The sequence below is a fragment of the Microtus oregoni genome, unplaced genomic scaffold, assembly GCF_018167655.1.
Source record: "Microtus oregoni isolate MIOR12 unplaced genomic scaffold, Mior012 000036F_ref0000092, whole genome shotgun sequence".
NCBI classification, from domain to species: Eukaryota; Metazoa; Chordata; class Mammalia; order Rodentia; family Cricetidae; genus Microtus; species Microtus oregoni.
This window is the reverse complement of record NW_024543095.1, coordinates 25,765,601-25,788,642: the sequence shown is the minus strand read 5'-3', so window position 1 is coordinate 25,788,642 and position 23,042 is coordinate 25,765,601. Positions and strand designations below refer to the sequence as shown.

Here is a 23,042-nt window from a genome sequence, read left to right as displayed (position 1 = left end):
AAAAAGATTATGGGAACATATGACTGATGTCTTTATATTAAAATAGCCTCTCACTCATTGGCACAAAAAATAACTTTCTGAACAGAGCACTGATAACACAAGTACTAAGATCAACGATTAATAACTGGGACCTCATGAAACCTAAAAGCTTCTGTAGGGGAAAGGGCACTGTCAATAAGACAGAGGCATTCTACAGAATGGGAAAAGATTTTCACCAACCCCACAATGACAGAGGGTTAATTTCTGAAATATATAAAGAACTCAAGAAACTAGACATCAATAAACCAAATAATCAATTAAAAAAAGTTCTCAACGGAAGAATCTCAAATGACTGAATGGATAAAGAAAATGTGGTACATTTACACAATAGAATATTACTCAGGTGTTAAAAATGACATCATGAAATTCACAGGCAAATGGATGGAAAAAAGATCATCCAGAGTTAAGTAACTCAGACCAAGAAAAACAGACATGGGATGTACTCACTTATAAGTGGATATTAGCTGTAAAATGAAGGTGAACCATGCTACAATCTACAGACCTAGAGAAGCTAAATAACAAGGAGTGCTCAAGGGAGAACACATGAATCTCCTTGGGAAGGGGAAATAGAATAAATTTCGTCGATGGACTAGAGGCAGTGGGGTTGGAAACAGGAGGGACCAGATGGGGAGGGGTAAGAAGAAAGAATACTAGGAGAGAATAAACTTATACAATATGAAACTATGGCTAAAGCCATCCACATACAATCTGTCCTGCCTACAAAATGTGCTGGGGCAATGGTGCTGCAGACCTTGTGGGAGTGCCCAACCAATGTCTGCTTTAACTTGAGATCCATGCCACAAGAGGGAGCCCATATCTGGCACCGCCTCTATGGCCAGGAACCAGAGAATGGCTAGCCTAGGGTCCTAGGGCAGAACCAAACACAACTAGCAAAGAAAAATCACTCCTAATGATATTTTGCTATACTCATAGATCATTGTCTTGTCCACTGTCTTCAGAGACAATTCCTTCAGCAGTAGATGGGAGCTGGTGCAGAGACCCACAGTGAGACATTATATGGAGAGAGAGAGAGAGTCTAAACTGGTTGTCTCCATAGGTTCCCTCTCCTCCAAGTTCATGGAACCTCGTGGAGAAGAAGTGGAGGAAAGACTGTAGGAGTGAGACAGGATGAAGGACACCAGGAGAACATGGTCCACTGAATCATCTAAGCAGGGCTCATATGGGCTCAGAGAAACTGAAGGAACAAGCACAAGGCCAGCATGGGTCTGCACCAGGTCCTCTGCCCATGTTGTGGTTGTTAGCTGGTATTCTCATGAGATTCCTAACAGTGGAAGTGGGTGTCTATCTGACTCTTGTGCCTGTTCTTGAGACTCTTTTCCTCCTATTGGATTGCCTTGTCTACCCTTGGTATGAGGGCTTTTGCCCTGCTTTCTTGTATCTTGTTTTTGTTGTGTTTGATTGTTGTCCCTTGGAGGTCTGCCTTTTTCTAAAGGGAAACAGAGGAAGAGTGGATCTGAGGGAGAATGGTGGCAGGGAGCTGGGAGGAGTGGTGTGAGGGGAAACTATGGTCATGATGTAGTATATGTTAGAAAAATCTATTTTCAATTTTAAAAAATCACTTAAAAGAATGTTGATAATGATAATTAAAAACTATAAGCAATGTTGAGGATAAATTACTCATGAATGAAATTCTCAGCAGATAATAATAAAAATGAGTGTTAAAATGAATAAAATTAAGACTATAAGCATACAGAAAGAAAGCAAGCTGAAAGACTAGCAAAACTGTGGTATGTTTGTTTCTTCTAAACAGCAGAATTATGAGTGCTGTTTTCTCTCATTATACATTTCTGTATTCTCACCATTGAGTGTTTCATAAAGAAACACACATTTGTAGAAGTGTTGTGCAATATCCAAGCCAAGTGTTTCATTTTGTATTATTACTTAGGAAATAAATTTAAAACATTGAAGATCCTTAATTTATTCATAGTTGGTCCCTATTTGTGAAGTGAGGTGAAGCATCTCTTTCACTATTGACTGGTATTTGAAGTGGAAGGAAAAGTTGAAACTGGTGAAAAAAAGCACAGTTTTTTTTAACTTTCTTCTATGCTATTCCTATCTTTTTAAATAAAGAATTGCTGAACTTTCAGCCCATGTTTTGAAAATTTTTTAAAAATATATAAATACGGTATAAAAGTATTCTAAACAAGTCCTTGTCTTTTCCTTGAAAATTACTAAAATAAGATTCAAAGTACATTAACACTAATTAATGAACATTTGAAAGTTGATTTTGTTGTGGTCATACCTTCACGTAACAACAACCAAGATAAAAGTTCTGTAGGAGCCTACCTGTGTCTTGGTACAACCATTGCATTCTGACCAAGGGCCAAAGGAGCCCCACTGGCAGTTAACTGGCGAGGAGGCTCTGTCACAGCATCAGGTTTGTCCATCAGGAAGCAGGTGGGATGATATGCAAGAGAACACAAAGAACAGATAAGACTAATCAAAAGTCATCAAAAACATCTCTCCTTGAAACAGTGATCATCTGTAATCCAGGACACACACACATAGATGCCTGCGCACCTGCCATGCTGGGAGAAGTCAGGTAGAGGCAGGAGGATCAGAAGTTCAAGGTCTTGCTCAGCTACTTAATGAGTTTGAGGATATCCTGAGCTATATAAGATCCTGTCTCAAAAAAAACAGACGACAACAAAAATGTGCTTTAAGATGCCGAATGTAATTATATGAAAATGTCACCATGAAGCACATTTTATAAAATTATTATAGGTTGCTTAAAAAGAAAAAAAATACTTCCAAAAATTTAAAGTGGTATTAAAAGTATCCTAAAAAATATGAAAATGGGAAGAGGGGTACCTATTTTTACTATAGCTTAATTTTTGTTAACTATTTTGTACAAAGTACTGCTAACATACTTTGTTCAGTGTATCTGTAAGAATAGGAACACATACATTTCTAATCATTATATACTATATCTAATGTGATAAATTTCATGACAGTGTTTGTGCTGGCTAGTATTACGTCAACTTGACACAAGTTCAAGTCGTCAGAGAGGAGGGAGCCTCAATTGAGAAAATGCCTCCATAATGGGTCAGGCTGTAGACAAGCCTGGAGAGCATTTTCTTAATTAGTGATGGATGGGAAAAGAGGGGCCCAGCCCATTGTGCGTGGTGCCATTCCTGGTCTGGTAGCCCTGGGTCCTATATGAAGACAAGCTGAACAAGCCACAATGAGTAAGTCAGTAAGAAGCCACCTTCCAAGGCCTCTGCATCAGTCCTGCCTCTAGCTACTTGCCCTGCTTGAATTCCTGTCCTGACTTCCTTCTATGATAATCTGTGATGTAGAAGCATATGCAGATAAACCATTTTCTCTCCAATTTGTTTTGGTCATGTAATAGTAACCCTAATCAATATAATGTTTACATAAAATTTATTATGGAAAAAAAATAAAGAAGTAGTCAAAATTAAGAGAGTAGGTGAGGATATTTGGTAAGAAGGTATTGGGCCTTTGAAGAAACTCAATAATGACTTGAACAGCTGTTAAAAACTTGAGAGACAAGTTCTAAAACAGCAGAAAAATGCTAGCAAGGCTATGAGACAGCAATTTATATTTAAATAGTCCCCATTTTCACTCTGGCCCCTTCTTAATTACACACAGGTGAAAAGGATGAGTTTAAGCAATTCCACTCTTAACAAACATATGTGGATGGTAGAGCGGCTCTCACATGATCTGAAACCCTGGCTGTGGAGGAAGACACCTGGTTTAGTCCATAAAGGTCAAGGAAGACTTGTGAAAAGCTCATGGGTTCCTTGGGCAGCTGAGGATAGGGAACCTGAAATGACCCTATCCTATAGCAATACTGACAAATATCTTGCATATCACCATAGAACCTTCATCTGGTGATGGATGGAGATAGAGACAGAGACCCACACTGGAGCACTGGACTGTGCTCCCAAGGTCCCAATGAGGAACAGGAGGGAAAACGTGAGCAAGGAAGTCAGGACCACGAGGGGTGCACCCACTCACTGAGACAATGGGGCTGATCTATTGGGAGCTCACCAAGACCAGCTGGACTGTGACTGAAAAAGCATGGGATAAAACCGGACTCTCTGAACGTGGCAAACAATGAGGGCTGATGAGAACCCAAGGACAATGGCACGGGGTTTTGATCCTACTTCATGTTCTGGCTTTGTGGGAGCCTAGCCAGTTTGGATGTTCACCTTCCTAGACATGGATGGAGGGGGGAGGACCTTGGACTTTCCACAGGGCAGGGAACCCTGACTGCTCTTTGGACTGGAAAGGGAGGGGGAGAGGAGTGGGGGGAGGGGAAAAGGGTGGGAGGAGGGGGAGGGAAATGGGAGGCTGGGAGGAGGGTGAAACTTTTTTTTCTTTTCTCAATTAAAAAAAAAAAAAAAAAGCTCATGGAACCAGAACTCTCAATTTGTAGATTCATAGCACATTACTGGGCTGGGTGACATCTTGTGTCCAAGTGTTTCTTAAATCCTCAAGCTGTCAGATGATCCTACAAGTAACGAATCCCATTCCGTAGTGTGCATTGAAAGAACTTTGGGTACCTGCTAACGCATGGTACCAGTGAGCAAAGCGTATAAATGTTTTGACCCTTAAACAGTCCTGTGAATTTGCTGCTGCTGGCCGACCTGTGCCCCAGGGTATGGAGACAGGATGGATGCTGTTTGGCCTTCCCTCTTGTCTCCTTCACTACTCTGCACAGAGCCCTTAGCATACCGCACTGCTGGACTCAGGGCCTTGGCCATAGTGGACTCTGCACACTGTCTCAATCTTTGTGACCCCACGTCTTGCACAGCTCCTGAAACTTATGGAACTAATAGTTCTATTAAGTGAGCTGGCTCTTTCCATTCCCTTGGAAATAAAAAGAAGGGAATAGGTAAATGGTGCTGACTTTTATCCAACCTTCACGAACCAATAAAACTATTTTCTTTTAAAAAAAAAACTGTTGACCTTTAAAATCTAAAGAATGTTTTTCAGGGACCAAATTTAAAGATTAAATATTGCTCTGAGTCCACTGCAACTCTCTGAATTAAGGTGAAATCCTCGAATTGGGACCAAAAAAAGAACATGAAGTATTTTTTGTCCTTGTTTCTTCTTTAAAAGGAATAAATAGGCATCCAGAACCCTCCCCCTTTCTGCCTCCCTTCCTTCTTGGAGCTCTGGGGCCAAATCCTGACGGCAACCTAGTGGGCGGGGGCTCCTTTGTTTCAATAGCCTGCCTGCAGCAAGCAAGGTAGATGCTTTGTTTATGAGCTACCCAACCAGCATGGAGATCTTATCTCAGCTCCAGGAGAGCCATCATTGGGGTGAGTTTTGGACCCTCGGCAGCAGCCCGGGATAGGGAACTCAGACATTCCTCATCCTCCCTATACTTCCTGGACTTCCTACTGGGCCAATACTCCCAGCATACTGCCTGTCTCTTCCTATCCCACCCAGCTTACATCCAGAACCCTCCCCACTTCTGCCTCCCTTCCCCCTTCGGGGCACTGGGGCCAAATCCCAAGGGCAACCTAGTGGGGCGGGAGCTCCTTTGTTTCAATAGCCTCCCTGCAGCAAGCAAGGTAGGTGCCTTGTTTACAAGCTACCCAACCAGCATGGAGATCTGATCTCGGCACCAGGAGAGACATCACTCAAGCACCAGGAGAGCCATCACTGGGGAGTGCTATCACTGGGAAGGTACATCAATAGGCAAGGAGACCTGATCCTGTAAAAGAAGATCCATAAGGAAGCATTCAGAGGAAGAGATGGGCAGGCTCCAATGCAAGAGTTCACCCAACAATCTGAAAAACAACATGAAACCACCAGAATCCAGCAACCTCACAACAGGAGGACATGAACACCTTAATCAAGAAGAAGTAGAAAAAATTGACTTTATGAAAGTGATTGAAGCCCTTAAACAGCATGTAAAAAATGCCCTTATAGAAATGAATGAGAAGTATAACAGAAAGTTTGAAGAATTGAATAAATCAATGAATGATACCCTAGGAAACCAAGGAAAAACAATCAAACAGATAATGGAAACAGTTCAAGACTTGAAAACTGAAATGGAGGTAAAGAAGAAAACACAAACAGAGGGCCGGCTGGACATGGAAAATCTAGGTAAACGAATAGAGACTACAGAAACAAGCATAACCAGCAGAATACAAGAGATAGAAGAAAGAATCTCAGATTCTGAAGATAACATAGAGAAAATAAAAGCACTGATCAAAGAAAACAGCAAGTCCAACAAACTCTCATCACAAAACATTCAGGAAATATGGGACACAATAAAAAGACCAAACCTAAGACTAATAGGAGTAGAAGAAGGAGAAGAAGTGCAGCTCAACGGTCCAGAAAATATATTTAATAAAATTATAGAAGAAAACTTTCCCAACCTAAAGAAAGATGTACCTATGAAGGTTCAAGAAGCATACAGAACACCGAATAGGCTGGATCAAAAAAAAAAAATCCCCTCGCCATATAATAATCAAAACACAAAGCATACAGAATAAAGAATGACTATTAAGAGCTGCAAAGGAAAAAGGCCAAGTTACTTATAAAGGTAAACCTATCAGACTTACACCTGACTTCTCTATGGAAACCATGAAAGCCAGAAGGTCCTGGATAGATGTACTGCAGAAACTAAGAGACCATGGATGCAAGCCCAGACTACTATACCCAGCAAGGCTTTCGTCCACTATAAATGGAGAAAATAAAATTTTCCAGGATAAAAACAAATTTAAACAATACGTAGCCACAAATCCAGCCTTACAGAAAGTAATAGAAGGAAAATCACTAATCAAGGACTTCAACAATGACCACAATAACTCAGACATCTAGAGACCCTTCACCAGCACAACTCAAAGAAGGGAAACACACAAACTCTTCTAATAAAAAAGTGACCGGAGTTAACAACCACTGGTCATTAATATCACTAATGTCAATGGACTCAACTCACCTATAAAAAGGCACAGGCTAAGAGATTGGATACGAAAACAAGATCCAACAATCTGCTGTTTACAAGAAACACACCTCAACTACAAAGACAGGGACCTACTCAGAGTAAAGGGCTGGGAAAAGGCTTATCAAGCAAATGGACCTAAGAAATAAGCAGTTGTGGCCATACTAATTTCTAACAAAGTTGACTTCAAACTTAAATCAATCAGAAGAGATGGAGAGGGACATTTTATGCTCATAACAGGAACAATTCATCAGGATGAAGTCTCAATCCTGAATATCTATGCCCCTAATATAAAAGCACCCACGTACATAAAAGAAACATTACTAAAACTCAAGGCAGCCATCAAACCGCACACACTAATAGTAGAAGACTTCAACACTCCTCTCTCACCAATGGACAGGTCAATCAGACAGAAACCTAACAGAGAAATTAGAGAATTAATGGAGGTAATGAATCAATTGGACTTAACAGACATCTATAGAATATTCCACCCAAATAGGAAAGAATATACCTTCTTCTCTGCAGCTCATGGAACCTTCTCAAAAATTGACCACATACTCGGTAACAAAGCAAACTTCCACAGTTAAAAAAAAAATATTAGTAACCACCTGTGTCTTATCAGATCACCATGGATTAAAGTTAGAATTCAACAACAATGCTACCCCCAGAAAGCCTACAAACTCATGGAAACTGAACAGTCAACTGCTGAACCATACCTGGATTAAGGAAAAAATAAAGAAAGAAATTAAAGTCTTCCTTGAATTCAATGAAAATAAAGAAACAACCTACTCAAACTTATGGGACACTATGAAAGCAGTCCTAAGAGGAAAGTTCATAGCACTAAATGCCCACTTAAAGAAAACAGAGAAAGCTCACATTGGAGACTTAACAGCCCACCTGAAAGCTCTAGAAAAAAAAGAAGCAGACTCACCTAGGAGGAGTAGAAGACTGGAAATAATCAAACTGAGGGCTGAAATCAACAAAATAGAAACACAGAAAACAATCCAAAGAATCAATGAAACAAAAAGCTGGTTCCTGGAGAAAATCAACAAGATTGATAAACCCCTATCCAAACTAATCAAACGGCAGAGAGAGAATATGCAAATTAATAAGATCAGAAATGAAAAGGGAGACATAACCACAGACACAGAGGAAATTCAGAGAATCATTAGATCTTACTACAAAAGCCTGTATGCCACAAAACTGGAAAATGTAAAAGAAATGGACACTTTTTTAGATAAATACCATATACCAAAGTTGAACCAGGATCAGGTGAACAATCTAAATAGACTTGTTAGTTGCGAAGAATTAGAAGCTGTTATCAAAAACCTCCCTACCAAAAAAAGCCCAGGACCAGATGGTTTCAATGCGGAATTCTACCAGAACTTCCAAGAAGATCTAATACCTATACTGCTTAATGTATTTCACAATATAGAAACAGAAGAGTCATTGCCAAATTCCTTTTATGAAGCTACAGTCACTCTGATACCAAAACCACACAAAGACTCAACCAAGAAAGAGAATAACAGGCCAATCTCACTCATGAACATCGATACAAAAATCCTCAATAAAATACTGGCAAACCGAATCCAAGAACACATTAGAAAAATTATCCATTATGATCAAGTAGGCTTCATCCCAGAGATGCAGGGCTGGTTCAATATACGAAAATCTACCAATGTAATCCATCATATAAAAAAACTGAAAGAAAAAAACCATATGATCGTTTCATTAGATGCTGAAAAAGCATTTGACAAAATTTAACATCCCTTTATGATAAAAGTCTTGGAGAGATTAGGGATACAAGGGTCATACCTAAATATAATAAAAGCTATTTACAGCAAGCCAACAGCTAACATCAAATTAAATGGAGAGAAACTCAAAGCCATCCCACTAAAATCAGGAACACGACAAGGCTGTCCACTCTCTCCATACCTCTTCAATATAGTGCTTGAAGTTCTAGCAATAGCAATAAGACAACATAATGGGATCAAGGGGATTCAAATTGGAAAGGAAGAAGTTAAACTTTCGTTATTTGCAGATGATATGATAGTGTACATAAGCAACCCCAAAAACTCCACCAACGAACTTTTACAGCTGATAAACACCTTTAGTAATGTGGCAGGAAACAATATAAACTACAAAAAATCAGTCGCCCTCTTATACACAAAGGATATGGAAGCAGAGAGGGAAATCAGAGAAGCTTCACCTTTCACGATAGCTACAAACAGCATAAAATATCTTGGGGTAACTCTAACCAAGAATGTGAAAGATCTATTTGACAAGAACTTTAAAGCATTGAAGATAGAAATTGAAGAGGATACCAGAAAATGGAAGGACCTCCCTTGCTCTTGGATTGGGAGGATCAACATAGTAAAAATGGCAATTCTACCTAAGGCAATTTATAGATTCAATGCAATCCCCATCAAGGTCCCATCAAAATTCTTCACAGAGCTTGAGAGGACAATAATCAACTTTATATGGAAAAACAAAAAACCCAAGATAGCCAAAACAATCTTATACAACAAAGGAGCGTCTGGAGGCATTACCATCCCTGATTTCAAACTCTATTACAGAGCTATAGTAATGAAAACAGTGTGGTACTGGCATAAAAACAGAGAAATCGACCGATGGAATCGTATAGAAGACCCGGATTTTAACCCACAAACCTATGAACACCTCATTTTCGATAAAGGAGCTAAAAGTATACAATGGAAGAAAGAAAGCATCTTCAACAAATGGTGCTGGCACAACTGGATATCAACCTGTAGAAGAATGAAAATAGACTCATATCTATCACCATGCACAAAACTCAAGTCCAAATGGATCAAAGACCTCAATATCAGTCCGAACACACTGAACCTGATAGAAGAGAAAGTGGGAAGTACCCTACAACAGATGGGCACAGGAGATCGCTTCCTATGTATAACCCCAGCAGCACAGACATTAAGGACCTCATTGAATAAATGGGACCTACTTAAACTGAGAAGCTTCTGTAAAGCAAAGGACACTGTCACTAAGACAAAAAGGCAACCTACTGACTGGGAGAAGATCTTCACGAACCCCACAACAGACAAAGGTCTGATCTCCAAAATGTATAGAGAACTCAAGAAACTAGACTTTAAAATGCTAATTAACCCAATTAAAAAATGGGGCACTGAACTAAACAGAGAATTCTCAACAGAAGACGTTCAAATGGCCAAAAGACACTTAAGGTCATGCTCAACTTCCTTAGCGATCAGGGAAATGCAAATCAAGACAACTTTAAGATACCATCTTACACCTGTCAGAATGGCTAAAATAAAAAACACCAATGATAGCCTTTGCTGGAGAGGTTGTGGAGAAAGAGGTACACTCATCCATTGCTGGTGGGACTGCAAACTTGTGCAACCACTTTGGAAAGCAGTGTGGCGGTTTCTCAGGAAATTCGGGATCAACTTACCCCTGGACCCAGCAATACCACTCTTGGGAATATACCCAAGAGATGCCCTATCATATGACAAAAGTATTTGTTCAACTATGTTCATAGCAGTATTATTTGTAATAGCCAGAACCTGGAAACAATCAAGATGTCCTTCAATGGAAGAATGAGTGAAGAAAGTGTGGAATATATATACACATTAGAGTACTACTCAGGAGTAAAAAACAATGACTTCTCGAATTTTGCATGCAAATGGATGGAAATAGAAAACACTATCCTGAATGAGGTAACCCAGACCCAAAAAGATGAACATGGGATGTACTCACTCATAATTGGGTTCTAGCCATAAATAAAGGTCACGGAGTCTATAATCGGTGATCCTAAAGAAGCTAAATAAGAAGGTGAACCCAAAGAAAAACATATAGTTATCCTCCTGGGTATGGGAAGTAGACAAAATTGCCGGGGAAAAAAATGGGATCTTGGGGGTGGGGTGGGATGGGGAAAAGGGGAGATGGGGAGAGAAAAGTGAGAAGGGGAAAATGGGGGGAACTTGGGGAAACAGGATGATTGGGATAAAGGAAGGATGGATAGGGGAACAGGGAAGCACAAATCTTAGTTAAGGAAGCCACCTTAGGGTTAGCAAGAGACTTGAACCTAGAGTGGCTCCCAGGAGCCCAAGGCAATGTCCCCAGTTAGTTCCTTGGGCAGCTGAGGATAGGGAACCTGAAATGACCCTATCCTAGAGCAATACTGATGAATATCTTGCATATCATCATAGAACCTTCATCTGTTGATGGATGGAGATAGAGACAGAGACTCACACTGGAGCACCGGACTGAGCTCCCAAGGTCCCAATGAGGAACAGGAGGGAAAACGTGAGCAAGGAAGTCAGGACCACGAGGGGTGCACCCACTCACTGAGACAGTGGGGCTGATCTATTGGGAGCTCACCATGGCCAGCTGGACTGTGACTGAAAAAGCATGGGATAAAACCGGACTCTCTGACCATGGCAAACAATGAGGGCTGATGAGAAGCCAAGGACAATGGCACGGGGTTTTGATCCTACTTCATGTTCTGGCTTTGTGGGAGCCTAGCCAGTTTGGATGTTCACCTTCCTAGACATGGATGGAGGGGGGAGGACCTTGGACTTTCCACAGGGCAGGGAACCCTGACTGCTCTTTGGACTGGAAAGGGAGGGGGAGAGGAGTGGGGGGAGGGGGAGAAGGGTGGGAGGAGGGGGAGGGAAATGGGAGGCTGGAGGAGGCGGTAATCTTTTTTTTTCTTTTTCTCAATAAAAAATTTTTAAAAAAGGAATAAATAAAAAAAATTATTGTATTTTCTAAAATCACAGGCTATATGAAAGTTAAGCATCCTAAACAATTTACTATTCCTTTTATGTTATTTATTTTTTTATTTTTGGGTTGGGGGGGTTTGAAGACAGGGTTTCTCTGTATAGCTTTGGTGTGCTGGAACTAGCTCTTGTAGACCAGGTTGGCCTCAAACTCATAGGGATCTGCCTGCCCCTGCCTCCCAAGTGCTGGGATTAAAGGTGTGTGCCACCACCGCCCGGCTAAGAATTTATTATTTCTTACAATTTTAAAATTTCCATACAAAATACAAAACATTCTCACCTTGAGAAGATTTGAAACTCTGCCATGAATCCTGCCAAAATGAATAAGCTTGTTACCTAGGGTAGAAAACAATGAAATATTACTTTAGCTTTCATTTCCTTAATGCATTAAAAAATGAAAACATCTACTTGCATATGGCTTTGTGGGTTGGGAGAATATGAGTGGAAGAACCATATAAAAGATAAATGACTTTTTTTTATGGGGTAGTGTTTTAAATAGAAGCTTGAAGGTTCTTTAAAAAAAAACTTAAAAATAGAGCTGCCATATGATTTTACCTTCCCCATCCCAATGAAATGAAATCAGTATGCCAAAAAAAGATATCTGCATTCCCTTATTTATTGCACTATTAGTCATAATCGCTAAAACAAGAAATCCAACAGTGTCCACCACTGGATGAAAAAATTAAGAAAAAGGTCGTAAGAGGCAATGAGGAATGTAGCTTTCTGGTGCTTACCTAATTTGTATGATACTGTACTTGACCCCCAGTAAACTGGGTGGGAGGGAAAGAAAATACACAATGGAATACCATTGAGCCTTAAAAGAAAAAAAGACCTCCTGTTTGCAACAACACATATGGACTTAGATGGTATTATGTTAAATAAGATAAGCCAAAAACAAAAGGAGAAATACCATAGGATAAAACTCATTTATAGATGTTGTCTAAAAATACTGACCTCACAGGAGTAAAAAAGAGGCTGTGGGGTACCTAACCCCAGCAGGTTTGTGGCACCTGCTATAGGACAGTCTACTCTAGACATGACGGGGGTTGCACCTGTGACATCTCAAGGCTGCCGTTGCCTGAACAAGATCAACATGCTAACAAGGCTGAGGGAATCTCACAAGGCCCTAACTCTAGGTGAAGAGCAATGGAAAATGGATGGTTACAGAGAGATGGAGAAGCTGTTTCCTACAAGAATGGAGCTATGAGTTATCTAATCCCAAGTGGTCAGCACTAAACACATATACACAAGAGGAACACAAAATGGATCCAAAAGGTTTTGGTGATGTGAGATTTCCCTCTGTATGCTGTGGTTACCATTGATAAATAAAGAAACTGCCTTGGCCTGTTGATAGGATAGAACTTAGGTAGGTGGCGAAAACTAAACTGAAGGCTGGGAGAAGGAAAGCAGAGTCAGAGAGAAGCCATGTAGCTGCCAGAGATGGACTCCAGAACTTTACCCCGTAAGCCACAGCCATGTGGCGATACACAGATTAATAGAAATGGGTTAAATTTATATGTAAGAGTTAGCCAATAAGAAGCTGGAGCTAATGGGCCAAGCAATGATTTAAATAATATAGTTTCTGTGTGGTTATTTCAGTGCTAAGTGGCCAGGAACTAACTAGTACCTTCTTACTACATTGTTGTGCATGTGTATGTATGTGTGTGTGTTTTGTGTGTGTGTGTCTGTGTGTGTGTGTGTGTGTGAGAGAGAGACAGACAGACAGACAGACACACACACACACACAGAGAGAGAGAGAGAGAGAGAGAGAGAGAGATGCTACAAAGCAGATTTTTTTCTTTTTTTTAATTTATTTATTTATTAAAGATTTCTGCCTCCTCCCCGCCACCACCTCCCATTTCCCTCCCCCTCCCCCAATCAAGTCCCCCTCCTTCATCAGCCCGAAGAGCAATCAGGGTTCCCTGACCTGTGGGAAGTCCAAGGACCACCCACCTCCATCCAGGTCTAGTAAGGTGAGCATCCAAACTGCCTAGGCTCCCACAAAGCCAGTACATGCAGTAGGATCAAAAACCCAAATCTGCTTTTACATCTACAAAGCAGATTTGTAGATGTAAAAGCTACAGAGGCAAACAAGTAAGACTTTGTAACTGACTAGACATGAATATCTAGAAAGGCCAGTGGAATAGTCTGAGAACAGCTAAAGACGATGTTGGGAGGACCATTCACAGGGGATTCTGGATTGTATAAACGAAGAAGGGGACTAAGCATCAGCATTTATTCACTGATTTCTTCTGACCACAGATGTCACGTTCCCAGCTGCAGCAGCCTTATTTCCCCCACAAAGGGCTGCGCCTTGCCCTGGAAGCTAAAATAAACCCTTCCTCGAGTCGCCTTTGTCAGAGTACTTTGAAATAAAAACTGAGACAGTCCCTAAAATAAGAGCAATTTGTCTTCCTGCCCTTTAGAAGGAGAATAAAGCACATGAAAATAGAACAGCCCTGAGCACAAGCTGACTATAAACAATCAGTTCAGAATTTGCAGTGCTGAAAAATGGGAATGAACTGTGTCTATCGCTCAGCTAGACCTCCAGCCCCGTCAGTTCTTTTCTCTGGTTTTTCATCCCCAAATGGATACTATCTTGCCTGGTTCCACTAACACGTTCCAGCTGACTACGTGCTGCTCTGAGACATCGCTGTGCCTGGCATGGACCAACCCCTGGTTTCACTCTGGGCTGAGCTCAGACCAAGAGGGCAGACGCTAGCTTAGAGGGAAGCTCCTTGGCTATGAACCCTTCTTCAATAGCTCAGCCCCAAGTTACCACCTATTCAAGTGCTAGTGAGAGAACTAAGGGGAATTCTGGAGCATGGATGGAGAAGGAGATCTAAGATCATCCCTCCTTAAAATGCCAGACATAGAGATCACTTATGCTATTTGATAGCTCAGGGCTTTCCCATGTCTCCCTTGCTGGAAACATATCACAAAAGCATGCCATTCAGGTTTACACCAAGAGTGTAAACATGTACTTTGAAATATGAGCAGAAATTCTGCATGCATCTTGGAGTGAAACCTGCTTCATTTGTTGACATCCTATCAGCCAACTAAAAGGAAAAAAACTATTTATTATCACAACATTAAAATGTCATAAATTAATGACTGCAACACACATTTTAAACATAAAACAATTATTAAAATGTCTCATCATAAAATAAGGAAGGAAGTTGATTGACAGTTAATTCAAATATTGGGGAAAACAGGTTAGCTAGGTGACTTTAGCAAGGATATCATGTTCCTTTTTGAACTAACAAGTATTCTAAATTGTTAAATAAACCCACAAAGCTCAGTAAAATAAATACCAGATCACACTGTAAATCTAACTTTGTAAATTGCCTTGATGCTGTAGCATTGTAGCCCCAAGTGTATCAACTTTGTAATTTGTGTTCAACTTTTAACCATAGAATTCAAAGGTTACCAAGGATCTATGTCTTGGACCTTCTCCAGCCTCACTAGTGAGCATAAATTCTGAGTAGCAAGCCGACAGTACAGTGACTGGGGTAACCCCACAGCTGGCAGGGCAGCAGAATTGGTCCTTCGGAGCGATAATGCAACAGTTTTATTTTAAATACCAAATCTGCAATAGCAAAAGACAGCTGCCTGGAAAGACAGCTCAATTGGTAATGCCCCTGCTGTGCAAACAAAAGGGTCTGGGTTTGATCCCCAGCATTTGTAGAAGACATTAGGTCCTTGGTCCCCGGCATCCATAGGAGGCATGTAGATCCGTGTGCTCACAGATAAGTACTGCAAAACCAGGAATGTTAGACACACAGGGTTGTCTCTTCCAAGAGAGATGTATAACCTGTTTCTACCCAGAAGGCTGGGAATGGATGTGTTGAACAGCTGGGTGACCTCTCAGCTAGCTGGATGGCCATCTACAGGACTATTCTCCCCTGGGGCCATGAGTTAGCCATGAGCATCTTTTTTCTTGAGCCTGCTTCCTTGGTTGATCTATAGAACCTATCTTTATGGGAGATGTCACTTGTACTTCACAAGAAGTTTGATGTAATCATGTCTTAAGCATGCATGGTTGTGTTATACTGGGAAACTTTTTTCCAAATTGAGCTGTGTATAAATATGACTAAAATAAACTGTCCAGGGTCAGACTCTTGAAGTTAGACCCAACCTTGGCTATTGTGTGAAGCTGAATTTCCTGCTTGCCTCCCCTGGATTCGCATTCTGAGGGCTGTGGTATTTGTAGACATTCTCCCCACCTCACCACCACACACACATACATCCACATAAAAGCCAAGCATAGAAGTAGGTGCCTATGATCCCAGCACTGGGGAGGAAGAGGCAGGAGGATCCCTGGGTTTGCTAACCAGTCGGTCTAGACATACTGGTGAGTTCCAGTTTTAATGAGAAAATTTATCTCTTAAAAGAAAAGAAGGAAGGAAAGAGAGAAAAAAATGAGCAGTTAGGAAGGCACCTGTGGCCTACACACATACATGTGATTTACCCTGTGGCCTGCACACACACATGTGAACACACAAATTTACCCTGTGGCCTACACACATACATGTGAACACACAAATTTATCCTGTGGCCTGCACACATACATGTGAACACACAAATTATCATAGCAATTGATATATAAATAAAAACCAACTTGTTTTTCCATCCTACAGTTTCATTCTATAATAATGATTTCCATCTTTGGGCTTTTGTGTGTATTAACTTTTTAGAGATATTGGATTGTTGTATGTTGGTCCAACACGTGTGTATGGTAAACTCATCAGTTCACTCTGTGAACTTATATTGTCTGCCCTCACGGTCTTTTTCTCATCCAAGATTCTGAATTCTAACTTCCCAAAACTACAGATTCAGTTTTCTATAAAGCTCTTACGTCATCCAATCAAAACCCACTATATGGCCCAAAATTAAAATAAACAAGCAATCAAGCTGGAGAGAAGTTTGCCTTAGAAGTAACAATGGACCTACTGTATTCCTTTATTGCTTTCTCGGGAACTGTTTTCTTCATAAACATTTCTCAGGAATTGTTTTCTTCATAAACATTGCCTTCAGTTCCCTTTTTCCCAGCTCTCTCAGTCTGAAAACCTGATTCACTTTGGCTGAACTATTAAAAACCTGTTTAGATAAGGACATTTGTTAAAAGTCACCCCCCCACACACCTTCTCACTCTGTGTTTTCCACATTCTTCTCTTTATCTGATTTCGTTCAGTTAAGTATGACCTTCTCTTTGAGATGCCTTTAAGTAGATAAGTCATAAATTATCATCTTACCTTCATGCTTGGGAAACATTCAGGGTAGACAAGAACAAGACAATTTCATCTGTAAAGACAGACAGGCTTTTTTCTCCCCCACAGTCTCTCCTCCTCTGGATTCTTTCTCCACTCATTTATAGAGCCAGCTACCAAGACTCGGCTCCCACTCCAGCTGGATTCTCCAGGGACGTGGAACGCCTGCCTCTGTACTTGATCTGTGCCTTGAAACCAGATGCATTTTGTCAGTTACACAGACCCTTCCTGCAGCCAGCTGGGACCGTTTGGAAGTTAGAGATATCTTTCTGGGAAATGTATCTGCTAATCGGGAAAGACAGCAAATGTGCTCAGCTCAGCATCGAAGTGATTTCCAATCAAAGGAAACTCTGTAAAGCAAGGGCTGGATCTCCTTGCTATCTTAATCTCCTAAACAGAGTGCATATTTTCATGACTCTCTCTCTCTCTCTCTCTCTCTCTCTCTCTCTCTCTCTCTTTAAACAAAAGGCATAAATTTATTTTAAAGATTATTGTATACATAATAAATAAATAAATAAATATTTTAAAAAAAAAAAGATTCCAGGTGATGTCCCAATGTCAGTGAGTGGTTCCATTTCTTGTAGCTTCCATCAACCACATCCCTTTACAGTTGTTCATAAGAAGTAAGGCATGTGAGTGCCCCAGAGTCAGAAGCACTAGCTTCCCTGCACATGCAGTACTTGGTAAAGAAGAAGTCCCCAATGGTTACTAGTCTTGGCTAAGCTGCAGTTAAGCAGAAGCACATATTCCATGGGTAATCCAGCTAACTGAGGCTGGCAACATGAGATCCTAGTACCAAAGCAAACAGAAAACAGTTCCCTTTCTTCAGCAACTCCAAGAGGCCCTGGCCACCAACACATCCCCTCCCTGCCCTCTTGGCAATACAAAATATTACTTTTGATGAGATCTTTTATATCCTATTTAGAAAAAATTCTTAAATTGGTCCTTAGAAGAATTTTTCTTTTTTTAAATATTTATTTATTTATTATGTATATAATATTCTGTCTACATGTATGTCTTCAGGCCAGAAGAGGGCACCAGACCTCATTACAGGTGGTTGTGAGCCACCATGTGGTTGCCGGGAATTGAACTCAGGACCTTTGTAAGAGCAGGCAATGCTCTTAACCACTGAGCCATCTCTCCAGCCCCAAGAATTTTTCTTTTTAACAGCTTCCCACAACTATCTGGTGACTCCCTGTAAGGATGCTATAAAGCAGACTTAAAGATTGCTCTGTGAGAGAAGAGTTCTTTGCTCATTTTCTGTTTTTGTAACAAGAAACTTGAGACTCAGACCTTTAAAATATAGAAGTATGCTTGGCTCATACTTCTGGAAACCAGGGAGTCCAAGATCATGGTGCTGGCTGGCATCTGTGTAACATCTGGTAAGAGCTGGTCTTTACACAAAAGAGGACATGACATGGTGAGACACCATAAGTGTGGTAGCACAACTCTAGTCCACGTCATATAAAACCACTAATGCTAAAACTAGGAGCCCATTCTCATGATGACCTCATCTAATCTCTGGAGGTCCTACCTCCAGATACTACTAATGGATGTAATGGATACTACTAAATTTTCAACACAGGAATATTGGGTGAATTTAAACCATAATAGATCTGGATGAGGTTCTGTCTGTAAAACATAAATGGAATGTTCTAGAATGGAATTTTTCTGGAAACAAAATAGAGCATAATGGCATCACATTCATCCTTCTGTCTTTAACTTCCACAGATTAATCACAGAAAGTATTCGGGGGCTACAGCTTGCATGTGTGTTGAAATACGGAGCGGCGGGCTGTGTCCCGCCACCCGGCTAGCTTTACCCGAAATAATTACACGGAAACTGTATTCTTTTAAACACTGCCTGACCCATTAGTTTCAGTTTCTTATTGGCTAGCTTTTACATATTGATCTAACCCATTTCTATTAATCTGTGTAGCCCGCGAGCTGGCTTACCAGGAATGATCTTAACCTGCGTCTGTCTGGAGTGGGAGAATCATGGCGACTCCCTGACTCAGCTTCTTTCTCCCAGCATTCCGTTCTGTTTACTCCGCCTACCTAAGGGTTGGCCTATCAAATGGGTCTAGGCAGTTTCTTTATTAATAAGAAATCACTCCCACATCACATGTGGAGTCTGTTCTCGTCTTCCAACTTGTGGGATCTGAGACTTGAACTCACAGTTTCAGGCTTAGTAGCATGCACCTTCACACAGCCAGCTGTCTTGATGGCCAGCTTTCAGTTTTCTTTTTCTCTCTTTAAGAGTTATTTTATTTTACATAAATGAGTGTTTGCATGCATGTATGTATGGGTACCACGTGCATGCCCGGTGCCCTCAAAGGTCAGAACAGGGCATTGGGTTCCCTTGAACTGGAGTTATGTGTGGTTGTGAGTCACCATGTGGGTGCTGGGAACTGAACTCCATCCCCTTTGAGAGCACAAGTGCTCTCAACTCCTGAGCCATCTCTCCAGCCCTGATTCACCTATTTAAAGAAGCAGGCTTATAAAATGTGTCTCCACAATCTCACCAGTGATGTGCAGCTCACTGCTCCCTTTGTCCTGGTCCTGGAGGGATAGGGAAGTATGCTTGGGCTCCGGCAATATCTGAGTTAGGATGCAGAAGGGCAGACAGACCTAATAAAACCACGTGGCAACACTTTAGCCGTTGCACGGAGGGTGGAATTCTGAAAAGGAAAAGTACATTATTTCGCTGAAGGGATAAATATTCCTCCCATCTCTTTAGCCTGGTGTTAGGTGAATCGCCTTCCTAAGCCAAGTGATTGATCAGTCCACCTGTAATGTTATGTAATGTTAGGTGTCCACCCCGACCACAGATTCCATTCTCTTGACCAGAAGGAAATGGTTTTCCCTTGATGGATTTTTAATGCTACTGTAACAATGTCACATGAGTGCTTATCTGTTTGGAATTCCAACAGGGAAACCATTAGGATAAGAGCTTTAAATACAGATGAGGTCTGCACTGTTGGCAGTGGGACTGCCAGCATAAGCTGTGTGGACTTTTGCAAAGATCAATGGAAACTCTTGCATGGTAAGGTTTTAAGGAAGAGCGAACACTGTGGGTCAAGAGGAGTCAAATGGTGGTGATGGGCAGGCACACTGAGGGAAGAGACTGGAAGCAGAGCCTGGAATTCTTCAGTTTAAAAAAAAGACAGAAAAAGCCTCATTTAAGGAGATAGACAAAAAGTCTAGAAAGATTCTCGAGGCTTAGTGGTTAAACATGATTTCAAGTCTGACTCCGAGAAGAGGAAGACCTTAACAGGCTAAATGAGGAAGGAAATAGAGATTCAAAGAGGAAGAGGTGATTTGTAAAGCGGGCCATCTGTGGTCTGGGAGAGCATCCAACAGATTCCTGCAAGTAGGCTGTCTTCAGGAAGACCGAGGTCACCCCAGTTACGTAAGTGGAGCTACTGGTGTGGAAAAACACAGCTGGGGTCGTGGAATCTTCTGGCAACTTAGCATAATGAGACATGCGCCACCAGAAACATCCCATTTGGGGAGCGAGGAATAAAAAAGAAAAGAAAAGGAGCAAGAAAGAGAGATTATAGAAGTGTGTACCCGAGGGAGGCAACGCTATCAAGCCAGTTCTGGGAACTTCAAGGAGAAGAAGCCAAGGGGCAATGAGAAACGGAGGTCATAAAGAAGGGGTGCTAAGGGAACACCAAGCCAACCATGACAGCCCACTTGTTGGTGAACTTAGGGTAGCATTTGCCAATTTTTTTTTTTTTGCCACAGAATTCTAGTACTGCAGGATACCTCCAGGGGAAAATAAAATAACCTTAATTTATGGGTAAATAAGACTATAAGGGTATAAAATAGAGTTGGGGTGCTCCCAAGACCCTAACTGTGGGGACCTGGTGATGTGGTGCCTCCTTCTCTGGAATGGGAATGTTCAACAGCAGCTTTGGCATGTAGGGAAAGTCAGCGTCCTGCCCTGGCCATGAGCGTCAAAAGTGTCTCCTGGTACCAAATGTCCCCTGGGGCAAGACGCCCATCACATCCCTTGACTGATAATCACTGCTATGCCATATTCCCAGCAAACACCCAGGTTCGTATCCACGGTGTGGTATAAAGTATGTGTCCTGAAAGACGTGCAAAAAGTGATACTATCGCTGAACTTGGTTAACCCAGAACTTCCCAAGCTCATTCAGCATCCTCACATTCCTGTTTCTAACAAGATTAGCGAGCCAGCATTTTTGGTAAACAGCATCTAAACCAAAAACGAATCCGTGGAAAGGGGAAAGCAGGTTTCTGCCTGACTAGGGAGGGGTCAGCAAGGGCACATGCCCCTCCTCATCTCTCTCTATGACCCAGCCCCCTTTCCCATCTCTACTCAGTTCCCTGGGATCTGACGAGATCCACTACTCCTGGAGAAACTTTTAGGCTATTCATCATATCAGGACACAGTTTTGTTCCACCACGTGGACCTACATGGACGAGAGAGAGAAAGAGAGAGACAGACAGAGAGAGAGACAGAGAGAGGGAGAGAGACAGAGACAGAGAGACAGAGAGACAGAGACAGAGAGAAACAGAGAACAGAGACAGAGAGAGACAGAGAACAGAGACAGAGAGAGACAGAGAACAGAGACAAAAGAGTTCTACTTGTTGATTTGGCATGCCTATTTAAGTTTTTAACCATTTTTACTGAATTGGGAACAAAACTGGAACAATTTAGTTCAGCTGCCTCTGGAAAAACAAACGAACTTGGGAAGGGTTAAAGCCTCTTTTTCCTTATTTGCATTGAAACTGATAGGCCGGGCTTGATCTTGCCAGGCCTTGGAAGAAAAAGCAATAGCACCCTCTAGTGGCCTCAGCCTCCAGGCCCTGTTGGAGAAGAACCGCAGCTGGCTCTGGAGTTGAAACCACTCAGGAGCCCGTGAATCTTCCCAAGCTCCGGGGCAGGAGCTTGTTAAGCTAATAAGTACACCTGGTGGGATCTTTTCCCTAGTAAAGTGTCACTGTGTGAATAGTTTAAGAATGAAAAACGACTGCCAGGCAAGGCTTTATCCAAAGGAAGTTTTCAGCAAAATGATGGTTGTTAAGCGCTTTCTCGTCGCTGGCACCTACTGAGGTACTGAGCATCCTCGCTGGCAGCACTGCACTAAACACAGACCCCTGCGCTAAGTGAGCTCAAGTGCCGAGTTCTCTTAAGACCTTGTTTTTTCATGAGCTCATGTGCCGAGTTCTCTTAAGATCTTGTTTTTCATGAGAACGTTGTTTAGAGTTTAGATGTTTGCAATCTATTTATAGAGTTTTCCACTTCCCTCTGGACGGAAGTCCACACTAGACAAGCCTTTACCCTAGCTGTCATAGTGACCGCAGAGGGCCAAGGTCAGATTATAATCAGGAGGTAATAAGATGTTTCGTCACTATTGTCTCCAAGAGTGCCTGGAGCTTATTAAACGTCGGAGAGAGCCTGGGTTTCTTCGGGTTTCTGACTGCTGTTTGGAATTTCGTTGTTGCTATTGTTTTCTGTTGGGAGCGGTGAAACACACACACCCCGCCCCGCCGCCCCAGATCCTGAATTTCTGGTAAACAACTTGTAATGCTTGCAGCTGCTCTGAGCACAAGACCCTCAGAGTTCCTAATGACAGGGGCGTGGTTTCTGGTGGATTTGGCTGGGGCGTGGCTATCAGTTAAGGATCGATAGATATATAAGCTGCCCTTGGACACAATAAAGGGGGCATTCCTGTTTCAAGGATGACTCGTGTCTCTGTCTGTGTATCTTTGCATGTTTTAATCTCCAGGCCCTTGCCTGGGCGAATGGTCCTGTAGCGCAAGCGCAGCTCTACAGGAGTAGTACCATAGTACACGTAGTAGTACAGATGGTACAGTTGTCTGCCACGCACATTGCAGTGCTGGCCAGGAAGCTCAAGAAACATGTCTTTGGGTTTAAATTTGAATCAAGTGAAACAATTCTGAAAACATTCAAACAAACTGCGAAGATGTCTGATGTTCTGGAGCGGACACTATATAAAGTCATGCAGAGGCCATGGGCCGG

General features: G+C 41.7%; 1 protein-coding gene across 1 annotated transcript in view; it reads right to left on the bottom strand.

Moving 5' to 3' along the window:
• The window catches only part of C7 (complement C7), a 64,290-nt gene extending 47,160 nt beyond the window's left edge, over positions 1 to 17,130 (bottom strand). The window contains exons 1-3 of the mRNA XM_041631341.1: positions 17,013 to 17,130; positions 12,038 to 12,093; positions 2,347 to 2,422 (exon numbers count right to left, since the gene is read on the bottom strand). Of these exons, the coding sequence (XP_041487275.1) occupies positions 2,347 to 2,422; positions 12,038 to 12,093; positions 17,013 to 17,018 (138 nt within the window). The 5' untranslated portion in view covers positions 17,019 to 17,130. The remainder of the gene's footprint in view (positions 1 to 2,346; positions 2,423 to 12,037; positions 12,094 to 17,012) is intronic.
• Positions 17,131 to 23,042: the final 5,912 nt, after the last annotated feature.